The sequence below is a fragment of the Schistocerca gregaria genome, chromosome 8, assembly GCF_023897955.1.
Source record: "Schistocerca gregaria isolate iqSchGreg1 chromosome 8, iqSchGreg1.2, whole genome shotgun sequence".
Lineage (NCBI taxonomy): Eukaryota > Metazoa > Arthropoda > Insecta > Orthoptera > Acrididae > Schistocerca > Schistocerca gregaria.
The window spans coordinates 199,818,989-199,845,852 of record NC_064927.1 but is presented as its reverse complement, the minus strand read 5'-3'; the positions used below and the strand labels follow the sequence as shown (position 1 = coordinate 199,845,852).

General features: G+C 44.5%; 1 protein-coding gene across 1 annotated transcript; it reads left to right on the top strand.

Moving 5' to 3' along the window:
- The first annotated feature begins 819 nt into the window (after nucleotides 1-819).
- Nucleotides 820-25,423, top strand: LOC126284813 (arylsulfatase B-like). Its single transcript, XM_049984010.1, has 9 exons — nucleotides 820-888; nucleotides 6,395-6,511; nucleotides 8,859-9,018; nucleotides 9,392-9,615; nucleotides 12,003-12,252; nucleotides 12,473-12,621; nucleotides 16,487-16,622; nucleotides 22,655-22,813; nucleotides 24,868-25,423. The coding sequence occupies exons 2-9, from the start codon at nucleotides 6,410-6,412 to the stop codon at nucleotides 25,344-25,346; spliced, it is 1,659 nt and encodes a 552-aa protein (XP_049839967.1). The 5' UTR covers nucleotides 820-888; nucleotides 6,395-6,409; the 3' UTR covers nucleotides 25,347-25,423.
- Nucleotides 25,424-26,864: the final 1,441 nt, after the last annotated feature.

The window sequence follows — 26,864 nt, the reverse complement described above, 5'->3', positions numbered from 1 at the left end:
CTACTTACGAGCTAGCAAAATGTGTCACCGTCTTGAAGAGCCACGTGAAAAAGTTTAATATTTAGCTATACAACGTGTCCTCCTGCTGCCTACACCATTACCGTACTTGTTTTTCTTTCTCTTATCCATACTGTGCTCATCTTTAGGCATATGCTATACTTCATTAACGAATTCTTGTTCACTTTTGGTGATTTTGGCACATCACAGCGAGTGTACTGTCTTGATTTCTTGCTTATGAGCTTCGAGTACGTTAATATCGCAACAACTGGCAAGTCTGGGGATCTCCTAGCCTATGCGCAGCTGGTTTTGTTCCCAATACAAGAACCGTACACGGCTTGCAACGTACTCTCCAATAATAATGGAAACATCTACCAACCAAACATTTTACGCCGCTATTTTAAGGAGTGTAGTGCCAGAGCGAATATTGTACTGCTTTTAGTCGCTCTAGCATTTCTTACCAGTTGTTCTAGTTTGGTATTAGTCTCTTCAAAAGTCATTTTGAGAACATGTCTTCGCAGTCCTTTAGTGTCCACTCTACATTTATTGCTCTCTCAGCTGCTGACTCACAGTTCGGGTGAGCGTTGGTTATCGCAAGTCACTCCGATCCCTGGGAAAGCTTTCCCCAGATTACGCAGCACGTCATCCTGGCAACACCTCGTTACCGCACAGTGACGATATTTTGATTTGTCACGGGGCCCGTGAGAATGGCTTCTACTCCACTTGTTAAGAATCTCGTATCTGAAATAACACCAAATTAATGTAATGACACTGCATCCTTCGTTCAAGATAATTACAAAAACAAGACGTATATAAGTCTCGTCACAAAACAGAGAGAACACTATGGGCTTGCAGTAGCCTGCAAACATCTTAAAGTTGACGTCGTAAACTGTAAGTGTTCCACTACTTTGCAAAACTTTAGTTCATTATGACTGTTTTTTTTTTATGTCAATGGTTGGTGCGTTTCTATCTCTCACAATTTCTAAAAGACTAGTAGAGTGTCTCACATTCTAGTAAGTGAGATATTCTTTGTATATATGGATACGTAAAGAACAGCAGCCGGTCGGTGTGGCCGTGCGGTTCTAGGCGCTTAAGTCTGGAACCGCGTGACCGCTACGGTCGCAGGTTCGAATCCTGCCTCGGGCAGGGATGTGTGTGATGTACTTAGGTTAGTTAGGTTTAGGTAGTTCTAAGTTCTAAGGGACTGATGACCACAAATGTTAAGTCCCATAGTGCTCAGAGCCATTTTTTTAAAGAACACCAATTACAAAAGTAAACCATAATCGTTATTTGCGTCTGCTTCGGGATAGTACCTACGAGTTATTAAACCTCTTGGATTTATCAAATATATGTTTCGGTCACATGAGTCATAATGCTTTTACGCAGCGTTGTCAATGTTGAAGACAGGTTTACAAGCAACATAATGATACAGGGTGTCCAGAAAAGGGCTCCCTGATTTGAAAATTAAATATCTCGAAAACAAAGATCGATACAGGAATGCAGTAAACCGTATGTTTATTGTGAAAGCTGTAAGAAATTTATACAGCAGTTTGAAATAATAGTTACAAAAGCTGATAACAGATGGCGCTGTACGCTGTATATCTTGCAAACAATCACATCACAATGTTTTGAAAATGTTCAGCATTGGCACTACAGAGGTTGCGCAAACGAAGAATGAAATTCGCCATCACATTTCGTAGTGTCTCAACCGAAATGGATTCACATGCCACAGAGATCGCCGATTCAAGCTCGTCCAGCGTGGCGGGATGCTTCGGGTAGATCATGTCTTTCACTGTGCCCCACAAAAAAAGGCACAGGGAGTCAAATCCGGTGAATATGGAGGCCAATCCATGCCTGCACCACTAAATTTGGGATATTCCAAAGCAATGACTCGATTCCCGAAGTATTCCTCAAGAAAGCGAAACACTTGCTCCGTCCGATGTGGTCGGGCTCCATCTCGCATAAACCATTCAGTACCTGGTCGATCCTCTAACGCTTGCTGTGTGGCGACAAATCGTTCCAAAATTGCAACGTAACGTGCACCAGTGACCGTTTATCGAATGAAAAAAGGGCCAATAATGCCTCTGCTGCATACTGCAGCCCACACTATAGGAGAATACAGGGGTTTCGCTTCACACCAATATGGCTTTTCGGAACCCCAAAATCGCCAGTTCTGCTTATTCACGTATCCATTCAGGTGGAAGTGTGCTTCATCTGTAAACCAGATGCAGCCAATATCAAATCCTTCACTATCAATCATTGTGAGCATCTGATTAGCAAAGGCAACCCTTTGTTGCACAGCTCGTACGGGTATGGCCTGGTGCGTTTGAATTTTGAATGGAAACATGTGTAGGCTCTTTCTCAGTATTTTCTGCGTGCTGGAACACTTCAAACCAGTCTCAGATGTATTGGATATCACTGAATAATTCCAGAAACTGTGGCGATATTTTCAGGCGTAACTGCCGTTTGCTTGAGGCCAACATGCCACACTAGATCATCAGTTACGCTGCCTGTTCGTTGAAATTTTGCGAAGAGCATACGAATGGTTTTCGCATCGGGTCCTTGTGGAACATTAAATCGTGCTTGAAAACTTCGCCTTGTTGCCGTAGGACTGTCTTCTAACCTGTGGTTCTCTAGCACCAGAGAAACGCATTGTTCAATGGAGTACATGGTTTTAATCTCTTCCTTCGGTACGCTAACCTCCTTTCACGTTTAAATAGTGGAACTGATCGCTCTGGGCTTCGGATCACTATTTATACTAGACATTACGTATAGCGATTACAGCGCCATATGTTAGCACCTTTTGTAACTATTATTTCAAACTGCTGTATAAACTTCTTACAGCTTTCACAATAAGCATACCGTTTACTGGATTCCTCTATCAATCTTTGTTTTCGAGGTATTTAATTTTGAAATCATGGAGTCCTTTTCTGGACACCCTGTAGTTCTCGCGGCGTTTATTTGCCCTTACTATCTTCCGAATCGAGTGACCGATATTTTTCCGATAGTCTGACGGTATGTCTCCAGTCACACGAATTCTACACCCAAACTGAGTAATTGTTTGGTTACCACTTCCGCAGAGATTTTCGAAATTTCTATGAGATATATTCTATCCCTCCTGCCTTATAGCTACATCTACATACTCTGCAAGCCACCGTACGGTGCGTGGCGGAAGGTACCTTGTTCCACTTTCTTTTTCCACTTGCAGGCGGAGCGAGCGAAAAACGACCATCTATACGCCTTAGTATGACCCCTAATTTCTCGTATCTTTTCTTACTTGTCTCAATGCGAGATGTTTGTTGGCGGCAGTAGGATAATTCTGCAGTCAGCTTCAAATGCCTGTTCTCTAAACTTTCCCAGTAGCGTTCTCCGAAATGAATATCTTCTTCCGTCCAGGGACACCCAATTGAGCTCCCAAAGCTCATCCGTAACACTTGCACGCTGATCGAAAGTACCACCAACAAATCTAACATCTCGCCTCTGAACTGATTCAACGTATTGTTTCAATCCGACCTAGTACGGATCCCAAACACTGGAGAAGTACTCAAGAACAGGTCGCACTAGCATTCTGTATGCGGTCTCCTTTACAGATCAACAACACTTTCCTAAAATCCTCCCAATAAGCCGAAGTCGACCATACGCCTTCTTTACCACAATTTTCACATTCCCGTTCCATTTCATATCGCTTCGCAGTGTTACGCCCATATACTTAAAAGACGCCGGCCGCTGTTACGAGCAGTTCTAGGCTCTTCAGTCCGGAACCGCGCTACTGCTACGGTCGCAGGTTCGAATCCTGCCTCGCGAATGGATATGTGTGATGTCCTTAGGTTAGTTAGGTTTAAGTAGTTCTAAGTTCTAGGGAACTGATGACCTCAGATGTTAGGTCCCATAGTGCTTAGAGCCATTTGAACTTAAACAACGTTACTGTGTCAAGCAGGTCACAACTAATGCTGTATCCGTACATTACGCGTTTGTTTTTTCCACTCATCCACATTAATTTACATTTTCCTACATTAAGAGCCACCTGCCATTCATCACACCAACAAGACATTTTGTCTAGGTTAACTTACTGTCACTTATCTTCAACACCTTCCTATACACCACAGCATCATCAGCAAACAACCGCAAATTGCTGAACCTCTGTCTGCCACATCATTTATGTATATAGGAAATAACAACGGTCCTATCACACTCTCCTGGGGCACCCCTGACGTTACCCCTGTCTCCGATGAACATTCGCTCTCGAGGACAACGTACTGGGTCATATTACTTCAGAAGTCTTCGAACCATTCACATATCTGGGAGCCTATTCCGAATGCATGTACCTTCGTTAACAGTCTGCAGTGAGGTGCCGTGTCGAATGTTTTTCGGAAATCTAGAAATATGAAGTAAGCATGTTCCCCTTCATCCATAGTTCTCAGTTTATTATGTGAGGAAAGAGCAAGCTGGGTTTCGCACGAGCGATGCTTTCTCCATTCGCGCTGTTTCGTGGACATGAGCTTTTTGATCTCAAGGTCATTTGTTGCATTAGAATATGCTCTAGAACTCTGCAGCAGACCGATGTTACGATTACCAGTCCCTAATTTTGCGGGTCCGTTCTCTTACCCTGTAATATACAGGAGTGACCTGCGCGTTTTTCCAGTCGCTTGTTACTTTGCGATGGCCGAGAGATTCGCGATAAATGAAAACTAAGTAAGGGGCCTACTTTTCGTAAAAATGAATAGGAATTCCGATATGATCTGAAATTTTCCACAGCCGTTTTCAGTTCTAATACTGGATCCACTATCTCTTCCAGATCGACTCCAATTTCTTCTGTATCTTCTTCAGACACCACCTCCCTCTCATAGAAGCCTTCAGTGTACTCCTTTCACCTAATCGCTCTCTCTGCTTTTAGCAATAGAATCCCCAATACACTCTTAATATTACCACCATTTCTTTTAATTTCACCGTAGGTTGTTTAGACTTTTCTATATCCTGAGTCAGTCCTCGCAACGATCTTTCTTTTCCGTTTTCTTCACATTTTTCCTGTAGCCATTTCTCATTGGTTGCCCTATTTATATCTTTCTTAATTGATTTATATTGCTGTATTCCTGTTTTTTTTCTGGACATTTTTATACGTCCTTCTTCTGTCTGGCAATTGAATTATTTCTTCCGTTATCAAAGGCTTCCTCGCAGTTACCATCCTTCTACCCATGTTTGTCTGTTCTAGCCCTTTTTAGTGATGTCCACTCTTCTTTACGGAACGGCCTGCTCTGGCATTCCTTACCGCAGTGTCCACATCATTAGTGAACGAACGCGTCACATTGTTCCTCAGACATAAACGTCACTCCTCCCACACTGATTCTTCCGGACGATCCTCTTCAACTTCAATCTGCTCTTCATCATTACTAAACTGTGATCTGAATCTATATCTGTCCCTGAAAACGCCTTACAATTCAATATCGGATTTCTAGAATCTTTGTATGGCCATGACGTAATCTAGCTGGAACCTTCCCGTGTTTCCGAGTCTTCTCCTAGTATAAATCCTCCTCTTGTGATTCCTGAACAGAGTAGTCGCTATTACCACCTGAAATTAGTCTTCGCCACTGTCATTCCTGTGGTCAACTCATATTCTTCCATAAACCTTTCTTCTGTTCTTTCCCTACAACCACCCTCCAATCCTCGATGATTATTAGATATTCATCTCCGTTTACATACTGAATTACCAGATCAATATCTTCATATAAAATCTCTATCGACTTCGACGTATATACCTCAATTATTGTAGTTGGCATTGGTTTGCTGTCTAACATGATGAGAATAACACTATCACTGTTCACAGTAGCTTACTCTCCGCCCCTATTTCCTATTCATTACTCTTTGCTGTTACTCTTTGCTGCTGTTGATATTACCCTATATTCGTCTGACCAGAAATCCTTGCCTTTTTTCTATTTCCCTTTACTAACCCCCACTATATCTAGAGTGAGCCTTTACATTTCCCTTTTCCTATTACGTTTAACCTTCTAACATCCAGCGCTGTGTCATGTAGAATGTTACTCCTTTGCTGGTTATTCCATCTTTTTCTCATGCCCACCTCAAATTTGGCAATACCCTCCAAGTGATCCAAATGGGAGACTAATGTGCGATGTTTACGAATGGAGAGGTCATCGTGAGTGTAATTATGTAATATGAAGATCAGTGAATGTGTGATTCAGAGCTAACCGTAACAACTATGTACTCTGGAGTTAGAAAGAAACATGTATCCAATTACCTTACTCGCTGGATGTTGTAAGGTGGTGTAACAGAATGGGGCCCTGAGAGACTTATACATGAGTGTCATTGCTGTGACAGCCATGTGTACATTTCCAGCAGAACAAAGCATTGTACTGACACCTGCTCTGTGTCTGACTGTTGGCAGAGACATCTGGGGAGGATGCGGCTGCTGTTGGTGGTGGCGAGTGTGTGGCTGGTGGCCGCCGTGGGGCAGGCAGGGGCCAAGCCGCCCAACATCGTCTTCATCGTCGCAGACGACATGGTGAGTCGCCATGCACTGAAATCCTTGTTTGTTAGTTTTCAAGAGGGACAGATTCGCTCATCTATAGCTGTAGGAGTATATCACTGACATCAGTTGTTAGAATTATGGGACACGTTTTGTGGTAGCATTTTATGACCTCTTTACATACTGAAAATCTCAATCGCAGTTGCTAGTGGCTGTATTAGATGGTGCAAGTTTACCACATGTAAGACAACTCTATATTGTGTGACATGTAGTACAATGAACTAGACTCATCAGAATGACAATGCCATGACTATGGTCTTCAAAGTTAATAGTTCATTTTACTTCCTGCCAATCTGGTAACCTTTTAACTGCAAGCGCTCTGAGTTGTAACGTTTACGATCTCACTTAATGCTAAGCACAGATCGAAAGGTTGTACTGGCAATGGAAGAGAAAGTGAAAGATTTCGCTTAGTTTCAATCCCACAAATTATTCGGCTCGTCTCTAGGTTTGAGGCGTATTACTGGCAACCGTGATAAATCGATTGAATAATAAAGAGAAGTTGTGGTTAAACTACCAACAAGCACAACATCTCTAACTGTAAAATTTTGAAGTAAGTGGCTTTTCTAAATTAAGTTCTATATGGTTGCAGATATTAGTCTAAGTGCTAGGCACGGTCTCATGTCTGACCCCACAAGACTACTCCATGTCCTACTAGGAACGAGAAGAATAAATTTCGGGACGGAAGTGAAAAGGTCTTTAGTAATGAACAAAGAAAATGAGGAAAAGAAATATTGTGAAGAAGATAGAAAAAATAGCACTCTACTCTGTGGTTTGAGCACAGAACAAACCCAGCGCTTCGGAGGACAGCATTGGAACAGCCGTAAAAACAGGACTGGGACCGTTACGCTCTTAAGATCGGAAAATAATATTGTTCTTTTTGAAGATTATTGGGAAAAAGTGGATTCTTCAAAGGAAAAAGAGTAGGAAGGTAATCTTTCATGAGAATGTACCCACCACCTAAATACGAGGGTAGGAACTTTAATAGTGGCAACTATTTATTTACAGCTCATACAAAATAGATACGTGTTTCAAAGTTTTACTGACCTTCAAAGCAGTCACGCGCGTTGCCAGCGATGTGGAAGTCGTAGGATACTCTTAGTAACGCCAGTTGTATTGACAGGTCAAGCGGCGCGGTCTATTGCCCGACGAATTTGTAGCAGTTATGAAGCGAATGCCATGAAGTGTTTCCTTCAGTTTAGAAATCAAGTTGAACTCACAAGGGCTTAAGTCAGGAAAGTGCAATAGGTGGTATAGCACTTATCAGCCCCATCAGTCAAATAAATCAGTAACAGCTTGCACTGTACATGCGTGAGCATTGTCCTGCAAATTGATGGTCATGTCCTTCAGAAAATGTCATCACGTCCGTCTGTAAGCTGATCGTAGGTTTTGTTACAAACGTGAACAGCATAGAGAAACAGTGATGACACTTTCTGCAGGACCTGGCCATCATTGTGCAGGACAATGGTGTTACTGATTTGTTTGACTGATGGGTCTGCTAAGTGCTACACCACCTACTGCACTCCCCTGACTTAAGCTCTCGTGAGTTCAACTCGATTTCTAAAATGAAGGAAACACTTCACAGCATTCGCTTCAGAACTGCTACAAATTTGTCGGGCAATAGACCGTGTCGCTCGAACTGTCAACACATCTGGCACTGCTAAGAGTATCCTACGACTTCCACATCACTGGCAACGGCTTATATAAAACGCTAGCGACTACTTTGAAAGTCAGTAAAGCTTTGAAACACGTATCTGTTTTGGACGAGCTGTAAATAAATATTTGCTACTATTAAAGTTCCAACCCTGGTACACTGGATCAGATTTTAAAACAACGATTAAGGCTAAATGTTTGGAGAAAATTATGTTATAAATTAAGAGTGAACAGTAAAAGGAAGGGGAAAAGAAAAAGGTGATCCCATTTGAAGGGTGGTACGACGTAAGGCATTAAAAATTTCATTTATCAGAGTGTCTGGATTTTCGGTACAGGAACTATGAAATACGAAATGTTTGAAACGTCTTATGAAACTGAAGACTAGCTTTGTTGAATACGCGATGTAATAGCCAAACAAGAAGGAAACAGACGTCTTTTTAGCTTATTCAAACACGTCACTCCGAACAGTGGTAAACAGATATAATCAATGACAATTTGTCTTTATATTTCATGGCGCTTCCCTCAGCAGCGCTGTATCTCTGTTCCATTAATCCATCGTAATACGTGTGTAAAATAGGCCCAAATGATTAATAAGAAAATACGATAGTCTCGTTAGAGACCTGTGCTCATGAGCTGAAGAATGCGTGTGACGTAACAAGAAAACCCGTTGCAGGGCTGGAACGACGTGAGCTTCCACGGCTCGGACCAGGTGCCCACGCCCAACATCGACGCCCTGGCGTACCACGGGGTCATCCTCAACGGCCACTACGTGCAGCCGGTCTGCACGCCGTCCCGGTCGGCCATCATGACCGGGAAGTACCCCGTCCGGCTGGGTGAGTCTGGCGTCAGCGGCGGTCCGTGCTTAGCACTGCAACAGCACTTTCTCGTTATGCTGCCCTGTGAGGAGATTATACACAGCAAACTCCTGTAGTGTCTCTCAAACTTGCTTTGTGCATAGTCCCTTTGACGTTACCTCTGTGTGAGTTTTCGATCTCGTTCTCGATTTCTCATACCTCTACTTCAATGGGAAGCAGAATTGTAACCTACTTCCTTGCTACGAACTTGGTGTTTGTGTGTTGAGCCCCTTTTGTTTCCTCAGCTCACTGCAGAGAGCAAATGCTGTTGCTTTACCAGCAGATAGATTGCACCACAGGTTTTCCATCTGCGTGTGTGGCCTGTGACATTAGATACCTCGTGTTGTTGCAGGCATGCAGGGCCACGTGATCCTGGGAGACGAGGTGCACGCGCTGCCCGAGGGCAAGATCCTGCCGCAGTACCTCAAGGACCTGGGCTACGTCACCAGGGCCATCGGCAAGTGGCACCTGGGCCACTACTCCAAGGTCTACACGCCCACATACCGCGGGTTCGACTCCCACCTCGGCTACTGGAACGCCGGCGTCGGCTACTACGACTACATATTTGCAGACAGGGTAACCATCGCGCTTATTTTCTGCACTACAAGTCACCTCACTAAGTCTTAAGTCTCTTATACTACTCCGTCAGGGACCCAAGCGCCCACATCCCGTAATCGAAAAAGTTTCGACATTGAATTATAAAAAAAAAAAAAGAGAAACGTTAAGCTGATGGTGTTTTACATAGCCTTCCACCACTTGAGTGCAACGCACAGAGCCTTCATAGAATCATGTGAAATACAAAAGCCCTTCTTTGAGATGTTGTTCAACTCACGCGTCACATTGGTCTGAGTGTTGTTTATGCCGTCAAATCGTTGTCCCTTCATGCGAATTTGGACACTTTGTTGTTTTGTGATAGGTTAGTATTGATAATCCTTATTCGTGATAATTTCTTTTTTTTCATAAAAGAAAATTTCTTGTTTTGCATTTCAGTCAAGTTGTGGCGGGCATCCATGCGTAGTTGTTTTTGTTTGTAAGTGAAGGTATGCTGGACAATCTCTGCACACACTTTCCTGATCTTAAAAGTATTCTACAGAAGGTATTGAACGGTGGACTTAGAGGTGTTGTGATTTGAGACACAACAACGTTGCGCACTACAGCAGCACGTCCACGGCTTCACTCTGTCGGCTCACAACAGACTTGCCGAATACACGTCTGTTGTTTACAGTGTTAGGTTCAAAAGCTACCGCCGTAGTTATTGAGCTGAAGTGGTGTATACTCCAGGAATAAAATCAGTCTCTGAGCTTTCTGTAGAGACGATGTATTAACTACCACAGCTTCACTACAGGTTCAGACGTTTCTAGAATTAAATTTTCACTCTGCAACGGAGTGTGCGCTGATATGAAACTTCCTGGCAGATTAAAACTGTGTGTCGGTCCGCCGTCACACAGTTTCAATCTGCCACGAAGTTTCATATCAGCGCACTCTCCGCTGTAGAGTGAACATGTCATTCTAGAAAAATTCTCTAGACTGTGGCTAAGCCATGTCTCCACAATAGTTTCTTCCAGGAGTGCTAGTTCTGCAAGCTTCGCAGTAGAGCTTCCGTGAAGTTTGGAAGGTAGGAGACGAGGTACTGGCGGAATTAAAGCTGTGAGGACGGGGCGTCATTCGTGCTTGGGTACCTCACTTGGCCGCGAAAGACAAAGGTCCCGAGTTCGAGTCTCGGTCCGGCACACAGTTTTAATCTTCCAGGAAGTTTCAGGCTCAAACGTTTCTCCTGTTGCGATAACGAGATACTTCTTGATGTCAGTCTGTTCTCCGCACTGAAGAGTGCATCTGACAAATGTCAAGTACATACGTGCCACGTTGGTCTCCACATGGGGCAGACAAAAAGTTCCACGTTCCAGTCATTTTCTCGAAATGGCCCCTCTTAGATATCCTGAATGGACAAACACCTGTGATGTTATTGCCCATCCGTAAGATGCAAAATGTATGAAACGTCCCCTTAGAACAATTTATACACGACTGTGCTTAAACTGACACACAATATTTTTAGCGCAACGCAATCTGACTTTCAAAAATTCCTACGAAAGAATGGCCCTGACTAACAATAACCTATACGTTTCACAAATCACTTACCTCACAAAAATCTTCGTTACTCAAGCTACTGCAATACAGCGAGCGCCACTACTGCCAGCTAAATAAAAGATTCAAACTACTGAAGGCACTAACTACTGATAGGCATAGTTAGCAAATGAAAGATTTTAATAGAGAACAAACAATGTATTTACCTCACTAGTCATACTATATATAGCAGTTCATGACACCAATTCTTACAAATTTCAAAACTCCGCCATCTCTCTCCCCACGTCCACCACTGCTGGCGGCTCACCTCCAACTGCGCAACGCTACGCGCTGTTAGCATCCAGCTGCCGCAGCTCAACACTACAATGGCAGACAACAATGCAAACTAAACACAGACTGCGCACAGCACAGAGAGCTATGTGGCGTTACCAATAAGAAAACCTAAACAGCCTACTTACAAATGTTTTGCGTATTTTTAGTACATCAGCCAGGTGTGTAATGAATTTGATGATTTTAGTTTCTGAACTCGTAATTTCATGCGCTTCTTTACATTGTAAAGCATTAGACTGACGTGTGTCATATTACGAGGACACAGGCGATTATCCTTCGCTAATGGCTTCTTGACCAGAGGTGATCTTTTTTCTCGGTAATTAATTCATTTTTTGATAGGATTGTTACAAGAATTATAACAATTTTTTGTTATTGTGAAGAGTAACATGAGCTTCTCTAAGTAAAACCACATCGCACTTGTGGCTGAGTGATATCCTTTCAGCAGATGGTTTCTTGATTACCAACTGTCCTTGGCAGACAGTGTATAAGACTTGGAGAACAACACGACCTCCTCTCCGATTGGTAGTTGAGTGTTGCGTTTTCCCCGGCAGGGTGCCCACGGGTACGACCTGCGCGAGAACCTGACGACGGCGTGGCAGTACAACGGCAAGTACGCGACGGACGTGTTCACCGAGGAGGCGGAGCGGCTGATCCGGGAGCACGACGCGGAGCGCCCGCTGTTCCTCTACTTCGCGCACCTCGCCTGCCACCCCGGGGACCACTCGCAGCTCATCAACGCCCCGCAGGACCTCATCAACAGCTTCTCCTACATCTCGCACCCCGACCGCCGCATACTCGCAGGTGAGCCGGGCCGCACTCTCTTACTGCTTTCCGTCCTCCTGTCAACACCTTCACCACCGGTGAGGTGATGCTCGGATGGAACGATAAGTGTGCGAAGTGGCGCTTCAGACTTGTTTTAACAGCTGGCGGAACTAATGTAAATGAAATGTTATCTGTAATACTTGTGTACCACGGACTGTGGACTACGGTATAATAAATGGGAGTGTTATTGTGTCGACAGCGGTGATGGCGAAGATGGACGAGTCGGTGGGGCGTGTGGTGACAGCCCTGCACGAGCGCGACATGCTCAACAACTCCATCATTGTGTTCGTCGCCGACAACGGGGCGGGCAGCGACGTCAACTGGGGCTCCAACTTCCCGTTCAGAGGCGTGAGTCTAGTTCTCCTACACTATCGTACAGTCAGGACTCAATAACGTGTTGCGTTATTTTCGACACATTTCCTTAATGTCTTTCATAGCCAACCTCCGTAGCCGAGATCACCAACACACCCCTCTGTCCTGGAGCTGACTCTGAGGCAGGCTGGTTCGAATCCCGGCGGTGGACAACATTTTCACTGATCTATTTGGTGCTATTCGAGAGAAAAAGGCTATTTTCCGGCACCAGGTTTCACCCTCTGCCTCCTCTTTTCATCATAGTACAACATAAACCCACCACTAGCTACACAAGCCAAGCTTTATATACAGCCTACGGTCTTGCCGCAGTGTTGACACCGGTTCCCGTCAGGTCGCCGAAGTTAAGCGCTATAGGGCTTATATGGGTGACCATCCGGCCTTCCGAGCGCTCTTGGCAAACGGGGTGCACTCAGCCTTTGTGAGGCAAACTGAGGAGCTACTTGATTGAGAAGTAGCGGCTCCGGTCTCGTAAATTGACAAAACGGCCGGGAGAGCGGTGTGCTGACCACATGCCCCTCCATATCTGCATCCAGTGACGCCTGTACTTGAGGATGAAACGGCGGCCGGTCGGTGCCGTTGGGCCTCCATGGCCTGTTCATAAGTAGTTTCTTAGGTTCATCTCTATATAGACAAGTGTGAAACCCCTCTCGCATATCCTTAAGGAAAGGGGCCAATGAGTGTGGAGGAAGAACACCGTTTTATACAGGACGCTCAGCCGAACCAGTGGGATTTCAAAGATAGCGATACCATGCATTTACTCTATAGCGTCAAGTGTTCTAATTGCTACGTAGTGATTGCACTCTTGGTTGTGCAAAGACCACAAAATTCTTACAGTGGGTATAGAAAGATTTCATTGCTCTCTTCTTCCTCTTCGTGGTTCCTCTGGAAACATGCAACCCTGTCTATGTTGGTGGTACAGAGCAAAGAGGAATGGGATAACCTCTCCCAGAGGGAAATATATCGCACAATGTTTCACAAATGATTTATTAAATAGCAAAATTAACGAAAGGTAATTACAATATTCATATCAAATAGCCATATTGGTCGAACGTAGGAGTTCAGCCTCTAAACAAATCGGCCGGTCGGAGTGGCCGAGCGGTTCTCGGTGGTTCAGCCTCCAACCGCGCGACCTCTACGGTCGCAGGTTCGAATCCTCTCTCCGGCACGGATGTTGTCATGTCCTTAGGTTAGTTAGGTTTAAGTAGTTCTAAGTTCTAGCGGACTGATGACCTCAGATGTTAAGTCCCATAGAGCTCAGAGCCACTTGAACCATTTTGGAAACAAATCATTATATGAGGCTCAGAGAATTTACAGTTTCATTCAAAATGATGAACTGTGACACTGTAACTATGCGAACATCATAAAGTAGTCTTATCTATTCTTTTATAATTTTCATTGTGATAGGGTCCTCAACTGCGATGAATTTTTTGAATTATTTCTTGAAGCCTTCAGCTCCCTTTTTTCTTTATTTCCAGTACGATTGTACAATTTCGGCCTTAGGCAATTTTCAAGCATTTTACTGCTGATCTTTTTGGTAACAGGTTATGTCATATACGTCGTTGCCCCTATCATATCATGTTATGCTCATAAATTAGTTGGAGATGTTCACGCTATTTTAGGGGCACGTTACTTCCGAACATTTGCTACAAAGTTTACCAAAAAATCATCCATAAAATACTTGAAAATGACCTAAGGCCGAAATCGTACAGTCGTACAAAAAATAAGGAAATTGGCAACAGAATGCTTCAAGCAATCATTCAAAAAATTCTTATGTTGTTGAAAATAGTGGCTTAGTTCACTGTCTTGAAATTGAAGACTTGCCTCACTAATTAGTGACTCTGTCAATAATGTTCAATGATCACAATATAACCTTATATAAAAGGCCAGCTTTAGCAGACGTTGGATTAGAGATATTACGAAAAATTATCGGCAAAGACACGAACAAGATTCATTCAACAGAATGAAACGCTACCCTCCATTGTAACTGCTGACTGTGGTGACTACGGAAATTACTTATTCATTGATATTACTCTAAACACCAAATGACCCTAAGAGCAAGTAACTCCCATGAGAGGAATACGATAAGATGTTCTATCACTGAATCGCCAACACGTGGAAATCTTCGGGACCAAATCATTCAGTGTCCCTCGGACCAACGAAATGAAAGCTGAAGTAGGCACGCGAGCCGGCTGGTTGCCGACCTGTCCAACTCTCAGGGACAACTCTCCACAGGTGGAACGAACCTATTTGCCTGAGCCAACGTAAGTCCATCAGCGTCCTCCATATGGCCCAACGGCCTCGCTTGTCAAAACAGCCTGGAAATCCACCTTGGACGGCCCGTACCGATCGCGTCTCAGTTGGTACTTCTGTACCGTTCCCGCCGCCGGCTTCTCCAGGAGGCCCAAGACATTCTCGTTGGATCTTCTTCTTCTGCAACCTACTAGTGGCTCGAATTGAAATTTCCAGATTCATCGCTTTCGTATTGCCTCACCTGCCCCTTGCAAAATGTCATGTTTCAAACATCAGTTGATCACAGAGAACTGCTTCAAGGGTATGGTGTCAAATTTGCTGGCCAAATTGTGTCTGGTCAGGAAATCCCTGATTCGGCGATTTCCAAAGATTGATGAAGCCTCTTTCCAGGTTATGTATTCATTCGAAGCATACTCAGTTTTTTAAGTAAGAGTTTTTCTAAATTGTTTAGCGGTGTATTTCTGAGATATTGTTCTTCTACCTAAATTTCTTTCAGAGGTTATGTAGAAAAAAGATTCAGCGGGTTCAGAGTACATGTTATACTTCGTCACAGGGTGTTTCAAAGTCTTTGCGGCAAACATCTAGGGGTGACCGATCGCGACATGCGGATCAACTTTCGTTAGATACAAAATGTTCACTGACACATCCCAGCGACGCCAGGTGTCCGTTAGCATTCACTGCTCCTGTGAAGACAAAGTTTCACCAAACTAGCAGAGTCTAGTAACCATGTATGGAGCGTATTATCTACCCCAGTAACCTAATAGATTTTCAACAAGAAAATATATGAGTGTCTCCAAGCGGGGAAAGATATTTTAGAAGCGAATCAGGAATTTAAATTATGCTCGTTCTACGCCTTTCACGCGGAGCCGGTCTGGTTGATAGGCAACACACATTGCATACGAGCGCCGCAAAATGCCTGTGTTCTGCTGCCTATCACGTGCTTAGCTAGTCTTTACGACAGCTAGCGTAGCCGGGAAGCGCGAGCGAATTTTTCCTCTCTAACAAATATTTCTCCCCATGGCGCGATCTATCAGCCCTAAATATCTGTCTAAATGACTCTGAAACACCCATTATATGCAATACAAGAGTGTCAGAAATACGCGCAGAAGCCTACAACGCCATGAGCTGAAACTAAGATGGTCATCAAGTACAGAACAAGTTTCGAAATACCAGAAGACTCCGTCTGAGAGGCACAATTTATTACTTTCAACGATATAGTAACCGTGTAGTGTTCATCATAGAGAGACTGGAGGGAATCCCATACTTGCAAGTATATAAAACATTCTTTCACACAACACTCGAGAGCGTAATGGGGAAGGGGATCCATAATACACATGTACGTAATTCATAGCTTCCTCTGTATACTTTGCGACGGTTTGCGGAACAGTAATGTAGCTGCAGTATGTGCAGTACACATTCTATCTGTTTCTGCTTAAAGAGCTGTACATTTGCCGTATTTGAGTGAACCAATTGTTTTCCCTATGTGCTGTGTCCCGAAACGCTGCATTTAATTTCTTACCTATAGAGCATTATACGCAATTATAATACGGTATGTATCATGCTGTGACGTGTCGTGCTGTTTTGCTTGCAGATAAAGAACAGCCTGTGGGAGGGTGCAGTGCACGGCGTGGCTGCTGTATGGAGTCCACTGCTGCAGAACAAGTCCAGGGTGGACCACGAGCTGATGCACATATCGGACTGGCTGCCCACGCTGTACGCCGCAGCAGGTACGTCCAGGGGAGGGAGGTGGTGGGAAGACGGGGCAGGGTGCTTATTTGGGAGGGCACCCACGGAAACGATCGCATCTGATGTCATTGTCAATACCACTCGCATGTAATGCCAGTATTTCCATACAGGAAAGTCCAGAGCAGTACGAGGTGCATTCAAGTTCTAAGGCCTCCGATTTTTTTTCTAATTAACTACTCACCCGAAATCGATGAAACTGGCGTTACTACTCGACGTACACATTTTTCACAACGCTGACGCCATGATTCCATGGCAGCGGCGAAGGCTTCTTTAGGAGTCTGTTTTGACCACTGGAAAATCGCTGAGGCAATAGCAGCACGGCTGGTGAATGTGCGGCCACGGAGAGTGTCTTTCATTGTTGGAAAAAGCCAAAAGTCACTAGGAGCCAGGTCAGGTGAGTAGGGAGCATGAGGAATCACTTCAAAGTTGTTATCACGAAGAAACTGTTGCGTAACGTTAGCTCGATGTGCGGGTGCGTTGTCTTGGTGAAACAGCACACGCGCAGCCCTTCCCGGACGTTTTTGTTGCAGTGCAGGAAGGGATTTTTTCTTCAGAACATTTTCGTAGGATGCACCTGTTACCGTAGTGCCCTTTGGAACGCAATGGGTAAGGATTACGCCCTCGCTGTCCCAGAACATGGACACCACCATTTTTTCAGCACTGGCGGTTACCCGAAATTTTTTTGGTGGCGGTGAATCGGTGTGCTTCCATTGAGCTGACTGGCGCTTTGTTTCAGGATTGAATAATAGCATCCACGTCTCATCCATTGTCACAACCGACGAAAAGAAAGTCCCATTCATGCTGTCGTTGCGCATCAACATTGCTTGACAACATGCCACACGGGCAGCCATGTGGTCGTCCGTCAGCATTCGTGGCACCCACCTGGATGACACTTTTCGCATTTTCAGATCGTCATGCAGGATTGTGTGCACAGAACCCACAGAAATGCCAACTCTGGAGGCGATCTGTTCAACAGTCATTCGGTGATGCCCCAAAACAATTCTCTCCACTTTCTCGATAATGTTGTCAGACCGGCTTGTGCGAGCCCGAGGTTGTTTCGGTTTGTTGTCACACGATGTTCTGCCTTCATTAAACTGTCGCACCCACGAACGCACTTTCGACACATCCATAACTCCAACACCACATGTCTCCTTCAACTGTTGATGAATTTCAATTGGTTTCACACCACGCAAATTCAGAAAACCAATGATTGCACGCTGTTCAAGTAAGGAAAACGTCGCCATTTTCAGTATTTAAAACAGTTCTCATTCTCGCCGCTGGCGGTAAAATTCCATCTGCCGTACGGTGCTGCCATCTCTGGGATGTATTGACAATGAACGCGGCCTCATTTTAAAACAATGCGCATGTTTCCATCTCTTTCCAGTCCGGAGGCCTTAGAACTTGAATGCACCTCGTATGGGGGGAGGGGCGGAGCCCAGTTGTTGGGAGAGCTGGCCACCAGAGAGGTCAGGACAAACGTTGGCCATCCTGTGGAGTCCCACCCTTGTTGTTGTTGTTGTTGTTGTCTTCACTTCGAAGTCTGGTTTGATACAGCTCCCTATGCTGTTTAGTTCTGTGCTAGCCCCTTGAGCTCTACTACTAAAACCTACATCCACTTGAACATGCTTGTTGCATTCGAATCATGGTCTCGACCTATAATTTTTACCCCACACTCCCGTCGATACCAAACTGACAATTCATTAACGTCTCACAAGAACTCCCTTTAATGCCAGGTCGAAATTTCAATCTTCAGTGAGGTTCGTTTGAAAGTGTTGCGTTAACAATTATTACAGGAAAAATATTGGCTGTTGATGAGTCTCCATGTGCATTAATGGAGCGACAGAAAATGAGAGAGTCCGCAAGTGGCAGAGATCAACCTTCTACGGTATGAATGTGCTACATTCCACAAAATGGACATTGTCGACATTTAAGGAATGTTCGAAACAAACCGTTAACTTGCACCTTGAACACTGAATGAAAAATGGAGCACCACAGCAATCATAAATGTTCGCACCACCAAGAACGAAGACGAACTCCTTGGCAGTTACAAACCCCGCAGGATGTCCAGCTTGGCATCTGCAGTTAAAGAATGCTTACACAGACAAATTTTGGTAACTGAGAACTGGTGGAATGGATGGCATGCAACCGATTGCGAAACTGTCTGTCGAGGAGCTTATTGGGAAGCTGGCTATCCTTAAAGTGTAGCTACAGTGTGGTACTATGGAAAAAACAAACACCCAGCGGCTGAACTTGTCCAGTGGTTCCAGGTGGCATGAACAGCTACGTCACACACTGTTCGAGAGGGATAGTTTGCTCTCTGGAGCGTGATTTTTATATGCAGACCAGGACTCAAAGAAAAGCAAGTTTTATGACTAGCTATTGGTGAGAAGCAGTGCTCATACTATAGTTGCAGTTCTCTTACAACCATTTGCCCATTCCTTCTTGCTGTAATATAAATAATCCTCTCTGCCATTGCCAGATCACGCATACGAGAAAGAATCGTAGGGGCCGGAGCACCTACAACTTCTCGCAGCACAATAAGTAACTTTCCAGTCAATTTACCATCCAGATTAACAGCCGGCATAAATGATACGACACGCTAGTTGATCTCGATAGAACTCTCTTGGTACCTCTGATTTCCATGATTCCTTTCATAAGTATTTCCTCTTCAAATACCGATTGGTCAGAACTGAAAGCAAATTCCTTACTGAACGATAAGTTCGTTTATATTATCTTCGGGCCGATTCCGCAGTTTGCTATGCATCGCTAAGTTCACGTTGATTTGAAATGTCACTATCTTAGCACTGTTATGTAACTATCCACTGGTTCCCTTTATGATGATGATGGCTTGTGCGGCGCTCAACTGCGTGGTCATTAGCGCCCGTACTCATACCCAATCTGTACACAGTCCAATCCAGCTACATTCATGAATGGTGATGGAATGATGAGGACACACAAACGCCCCGTCCCCGGGCAGAGAAAACGCCCAACCCAGCCGGGAATCGAACTCCCGACCACGTGATCCACAAGTAGCAACACTAGCCACTAGTCGACCCACTAGTTTCCTTGAAATCACTTTAATCTATGTCGCGAGCCACGTGATGAGCATAACGTAGCAGGTCACTATCATACACGTCCTGTACATTGTGTCGAGCGTCCTTGAAACTCGCATACACCAGGTTTTGTAACAAGTGCGCCTTGTCCTCTATTGAACATCCGTAGTTTTCCTTGCGCACTACAATGTCGCATTGCTGCGAACGTATTCAAAATCTACTCATAATTTTTTTTTTTACTATTCAAAGAATGACCTTGTATGTACGTATTTTTTATAGTACCTGCTCCTTTACTGGAGACGGGATTTGTGACTTCCTGTCCGACAAGGGTTATAAACTTCATGGTCTACATCTTTTTCTACATCACTTTCACTTATTAATCACGTATCGTCGTCATTGTACTCCTCATGTGTATTGTCCGAACAGTCGAGGGTATAGGACGCCATACACATTGCAATGCCTCACCTTGCATAAACGCCAATACTTCATCTGCCACTTCTTTCTCACCCAGCGAAATTTCTTGGGTTCGTTTCTGAGGAAATGTCAACTACTACAGTTGCTTTTAAAGATATAATGCAATGTCTGCTTTGTTTATCATTGCCATTGCTCTGCTTTGTATCAACTCCAGTAGCAATGTAGCACTGCTGCTAGTTACTCGTCGTTTAAGCAGTTCAACTACGCTCCCGTAGTCTCATACCGTGCTCACGGTTGGATACCAGCAGTTCCGCCCCCTGCTACCATTGGCAATTTATTGCGGTTTCACGGTAGACAATATGTGCAGTGAAAAACGGCATAAACATGTTTGACCTTTTGCGATACTACACTCAAGGCATTCCTTGTCAGATTTTAACCTGTCAACCGATCCCTTCTTTTAGAGAAACTGTGCCATTTATATCTTTTATTCACAGTTTGTTTCAGCACAGCTCATTAGCTGTTCCATCTTCGAATCTAATTTCGAGGATTCTTCTGTATCTCCCCATTTGGAAACCTCCTATTCTCTTCTTGTCTGAACTGTGTATCATCCATGTTTCACTTCGTACAATGCTACACTTGACAGACAAATACCTCTCTAGTTAAGGCCAGAATCAGTTGCTTTCCAATTACCAAGATTAATCTGCTGCTGTCAGTCTCCCATTTCCCAGCCTAATCCCCTAAGTATCGTATGATTCAATTCAGCCTCACTCAGTTACCCTCGATTCACTTTTTTTTACGTTCTTTTAACTTAGTACAGATTCTTTTTGAAATGTGGTGCTTCAGAATAATTGCTAATAAATACCTACTAAATCAGTGGAGAAGTTGAGTTGTGGCACAATTTGATTTAGAAGAGGAGTCACTTTATATTACACGTTCTGAGGCGTCAAGAAATTGTCGATTTTCTAGTGCAACGAAAGAGGGGGAGGGGGGGTGAAGGATTAAAAGCGGAGAGAGAGAGACCAGGGCTTGAAAACAGTAAGCAGACGCAAATGGATGTTGAATGTAGCAGTCATGTACAGATATACAGGCTTGCACAGGGTGGAGAGCTACATAAGACCAGTCTTAGAGCAGCCTCTTAAAAGAACAACTTCTGTAACCAAAAACAAAAAGTCCCTTGAGTCAAGGTATGAACGTATCGTAGCAAACTGTTTATTCTGCATTAATATTGAAAGATCTGTAAATTTTATTGTCATTTTCATTGTAGCTACATCCAGTGCAGCTATTCTGGACATATACAAATTCTTCTAGATAAGCTTAAGTATTGTGGTATGAGTGGGACAGCGCACAAATGGTTTAATTCATACTTAACTGGAAGAATGCAGAAGGTTGAAATTAACAGTACAGATAGTCTACAAAAACCAGCAGAGTCCTCTAACTGGGGAGGTATCAAGAATGGGGTCCCACAGGGTTCAGTCTAGGGTGCCTTATTGTTCTTAATATATATTAAAGACTTACCACTCTATATTCATGAAAATGCAAAGTTACTTCTTTTTCTGGTGATGCAAGTATATTAATCACACCCAAGAAGCAAGAACCAGCTGAGAAAATTGTAAATAATGTCTTTCAGAAAATTATTAAGTGGTTCTCTGCAAATGGACTCTGACTAAATTTTGAGAAAACACAGTTTATACAATTCTGTACAGTAAATGTCATAACACCAATGATAAATATAGATTATGAACGGAAGTCTGTTGCTAAGGTAGAATACTCAAAATTTCTGGGTGTGTGCATTGATGAGAAATTGAATTGGAAGAAACACATAGATGATCTGCTGAAACTGTTAGGTTGAGCTACTTATGTTATTTGGGTTATTGCAAGTTTTGGTGATACACGTATCAGTAAATTATCCTACTATGACTATTTTCATTTACTGCTTTCATATGGCATCATATTTTGGGAAAATTCGTCATTAAATGAGAAAGAATTCATTGCATAAAAGCGTGTAATCAGAATAATAGCTGCAGCCCACTCAAAATCACCTTGCAGACATTTATTTAAGGAACTCGGGATATTCACAATACCTTCGCAATACATATATTCACTTATGAAATTTGTCATTAATAACCTATCCCAGTTCAAAAATAACAGTGAAGTGCATAGCTACAACACTAGAGGAAGGATGAAATCCACTATTCTCTATTAAATCTCACTTTAGCACAGAAAGGCTTGAATTATGCTGCCAAAAAATCTTTGACCATTTGCCAAATAGTATTAAAAGTCTGACAGACCAACATTTAAAAGCAAATTAAAAGAATTTGTAAATGACAACTCCTTCTACTCAATAGATGGAGATATGAAGTAGTAACTGGAAAAAAAGAAAATTAATTATTTTGTGCAAAGAGAACTTATGTTAAAGTGACACGTTCCACATCATTACGAAATGTCGTATTCGTGATCTATGGAACAAGGATTAATGTATGTATGCACACATATGAAACATAAAAGCAGGCCCATATTTCTGCCGCTTACGGGGCTGCCTTTTGCAGGAGGTAATGCGTCCGACCTGCCGGACGACCTGGACGGGGTGAACATGTGGCCGCGGCTGGTCTCTGGAGAGCCCAGCCAGCGCACGGAGATACTCCTCAACTACGACGAGGTGGCTGAGACCGGCGCCGTCCGCGTCGGCGACTGGAAGCTGGTCAGAGGTGAGTAGCAGCCACATCCGGGCTGGCGTTGTCTGGAATACCACTCCACATGTAACAATAGCACTAACGCTGCAAAGGCACAGTAAGTATACAAGTAGATATGCTGCACAATCTGTGGTTCCAATGACCTAGAGACCAGAATAGATAACTGTGATGTGTCCATTAGAGATATAACTACTATGTGTTAAGAGCTAGTGACATTTTGTTTCGTAGATCGAAGAATAGTTTATAACGAATTGTCTCCAGGATAGAATCCAGCGGTACATCGGCAGGAACAAGAGGTTTCTAGATGCAAGTAGTTCTTCAGGTATTTATATGTTACTGATATTTTGCTGCCAGAGTTCTGTCATGAAAGATAAGAAACCTCGTACAGCTAAAGGTGTGGCGCAGTGGTTAGCAGTCTGGACTCGCATTCAGGAAGACGACTGTTCAATCCCGCGTCCGGCCATCCTGATTTAGGTTTTCCGTGATTTCCCTAAACCGCTTCAGGCAAATGTCGGGATGGTTCCTTTGACAGGGCACGGCCGACTTCCTTCCCTGTCCTTCCCTAATCCTATGAGACCGATGACCTCGCTGTTTGGTTTCTTCTCCCCAAATCAACCCAACCCAACTATGATTTAGCTCTAGGAAAGTCAATCATGAATTCGAATTAATGTCAGAAAAACGATTGGAAGAGGACAGAGAAACATCTATGACTTTCTTTAGCAGTTACTTAATGAGAAATTGACCACTAGATTCCAGGGCAGGCGGATCCTCCAGTATAAAAAGAGATGGGCAATGTTGTGGTATCGATGGGTTAGTCAAGAGGGCTCAGACTATGAACGTGGACTAGTCTTAATGCACATCACCTCAGAAACAAATCACAAATCCACTGCGGACATTTCAAACCTTCCAAAGCTGGCCAAGTTGACTCTTGGCAATGTGATCACGACATGGAAACGTCAAGGAACAACCACAGCTGAACTAAGAACAGGTAAACCTCATGTACTGATGGAAAGGGGATTTTGTGAGGGCAACTCATTTCCGTAGTAAGTGCTAAAAAAAGTTTGAGATTGTGCAAGGAACGACACCGCTGAATATTGCATGACGAGTTATTCATAGAGATGGATCATGTTAGACCCTGTATGAATCCAATGGAAAGACGGATTTGGCGAATGCCTGGATTACGTTTCGTACCATTACCTCTAGCGCCAACAGTGAAACACAGAGAAGGTGATGGTATGATATAGGAGTGTTCAAAAAATGGTTCAAATGGCTCTGAGCACTATGGGACTTAACTTCTGAGGTCACCATCCCCTAGAACGTAGAACTACTTAAACCTAACTAACCTATGGACAGCACACACATCCATGCCCGAGGCAGGATTCGAACCTGCGACTGTACGGTCACGCGATTCCAAACTGTAGCTCCTAGAACCGCACGGCCACTCCGGCCGGCCGATGTAGGTAATGACAGTGGAACATTAAGTGCCCTCCGCCACACACCGTTGGGTGGCTTGCGGAGTATAAATTTAGATGTAGATGTAGCTGTCTTTCGTGGCTAGGGTGTGGCTCCATTATCGCACTTAAGAAAACGCTAAATGCAGAAGGATGTGAACATATTTTCCAGCATTGTGTATTATGTACAGTAAGGGACAGAGATGATAATTGACTGTATCAGCACGACACTGCACAATGCGGTAAAGGAGTATCTGTGAGGCGATGGCTGGTGAACAATAACATTCTTGCAATCCATTTGCTTACCCAGAATACCAGCCTGAACCCATTGGAAAACCTTCAGACTGATTTAGATCACCTACTACGCTCCAAACTCTAGAATCCAGCATCATTACCTTCTCTGGTTTCCGCTCGGGAGGAAGAATGGGCTGCCATTCCTGTAAAGACATTCAGACACCTCGTTGAAGATGTTGCCAGAAGAGTTCAAGCCACCATAAGCGTAGAGGTGGACACGCCCCATACTAATGTCCAGTAATATGTGGCAGGATACTTTTAATCAGATAATGCACATAATATTGTGTTTGGACAACAGCAGTAACAGCTGTGGTGGTGCGCCAGGTGTGCAGAACAACGACTACTACGCCGGGGCGAGCGGCGCTGAGGACCCGCTGTTCACGCCGGCCTACGACGTAGAGGAGGTGCTGGCCAGTCCAGTGGGGCAGGCGATCTCCAGCGTGGTCGGGGCGTCCCCGGCGGCGGAGGACGTCCTGCGGCTGCGTGAGGAGGCGACCGTCTCCTGCCCGGAGCGGCCCGCGCACGGGCTGTGCAACATCACGAGCAGCAGCGGCTGGTGCGTCTTCAACATCAGGCAGGACCCGTGCGAGGCGGGCGACGGCTCGCCCGCCGACATGCCGGAGGGCCTGGTGGACACTCTGCTGGAACGGCTGGAGACGCTGTCGCAGCCTCTGATGCCGCAGCCGGGGTCCAACGTCACGCAGACCGCAGAGGCCGACCCCAAGCGCTGGAACAACACCTGGGTGCCCTGGGTCGACTGCCTCCAAGACGAGACGGACCCCATGTGCAACGTCATCACGTAGATCCTTCTCTCTCTATTTTGTACCAGTGCTTTGATGTACCTAGTTGAAATACCAATAAAAGTGTGTCACATATCGTACTTCATGATTTACTCTCAATATCAGTTCCAGTGGAAAACCAACTAAAGTTGCCTGAATTAAATAGAACAATATAGACGAATCTTCGGTAGAGGGAAGCCAGCTCAAAAACCCTATTTATGGTGGCAAAAGGTCAAATCTGTGGCTCAAGCCGGTTACCTGACTATCATCCTCACTTCACTAGATGGGAATTTCTCTATTCACCGTGGCACTAGGAGGACTAAGGATGATGGGCTACTCACCCCAGCCTCCTTTTACCCCAAGGAGACAACCCCAACAGTCATCTTAACAGCAGGCTGAATGGTCCTGGAGCCGTCCTAGAGGGAATGGAACGGCATAAATCCTCAACCTGGTATCTCCTGGGCTGGAGCCTAATAATATACACTACTGGCCATTAAAATTCCTACACCACGAAGATGACGTGCTACAGACGTGAAATTTAACCGACAGGAAGAAGATGCTGTGATATGCAAATGATTAGCTTTTCAGAGCATTCACACAACGTGCTAACATGAGGAATGTTTCCAACCGATTTTTCATACACAAACAGCACTTGACCGGCGTTGCCTGGTGAAACGTTGTTGTGATGCCTCGTGAATCGAGCAGAAATGCGTACCATCACGTTTCCGACTTTGATAAAGGTCGCATTGTAGCCTATCGCGAATGCAGCTTATCGTATCGCGACATTGCTGCTCGCGTTGGTCGAGGTCCAATGACTGTTAGTAGAATATGGAATCAGTGGGTTTAGAAGGATAATGTGGAACGCCCTGCTAGATCCCAACGGCCTCGTATCACTAGCAGTCGAGCTGACGGGCATCTTATCCGCATGGCTGTAACGGATCGTGCAGCTACGTCTCGATCCCTGAGTCAACAGATGGGGCCGTTTGCAAGACACAAACAATCTGCACGAACAATTCGACGACGTTTGCAGCAGCATGGACTCTCAGCTCGGAGACTATGGCTACGGTTACCCTTGACGCTGCATCACAGACAGGAGCGCCTGCGATGGTGTACTCAACGACGAAGCTGGGTGCACGAATGGCAAAATGTAATATTTTCGGATGAATCCAGGTTCTGTTTAGAGCATCATGATAGTCGCATCCGCGTTTGGCGACATCGCGGTGAACACACATTAGTAGCGTGTATTCGTTATCGCCATACTGGCGTATCACCCGGCGTGATGGAATGGGGTGCCATTGGTTACACGTCTCGGCCACCTCTTGTTTGCATTGATGGCGCTTTGAACAGTGGACGTTATATTTCGATCCCTGCGAAACCTTACATTTCAGCAAGATAATGCACGACCACATGTTGCATGTACTCTACGGGCCTTTCTGGATAAAGAAAATGTTCGGCTGCTGCCCTGGCCAGCACATGCTCCAGATCTCTCACCAACTGAAAACGTCTGGTCAATGGTGGCCGAGCAACTGGCTCGTCCAATAC

What these genes read in the sequence shown, in the direction of transcription:
- LOC126284813 (XM_049984010.1), top strand. Translation starts at nt 6,410, where the DNA reads ATGCGGCTGCTGTTGGTGGTGGCGAGTGTGTGGCTGGTGGCCGCCGTG. An exon ending in TCATCGTCGCAGACGACATG is followed by an intron (nt 6,512 to 8,858) that starts GTGAGTCGCCAT and finishes AACCCGTTGCAG; the next exon opens with GGCTGGAACGACGTGAGCTT. An exon ending in CACGCTGTACGCCGCAGCAG is followed by an intron (nt 16,623 to 22,654) that starts GTACGTCCAGGG and finishes TGCCTTTTGCAG; the next exon opens with GAGGTAATGCGTCCGACCTG.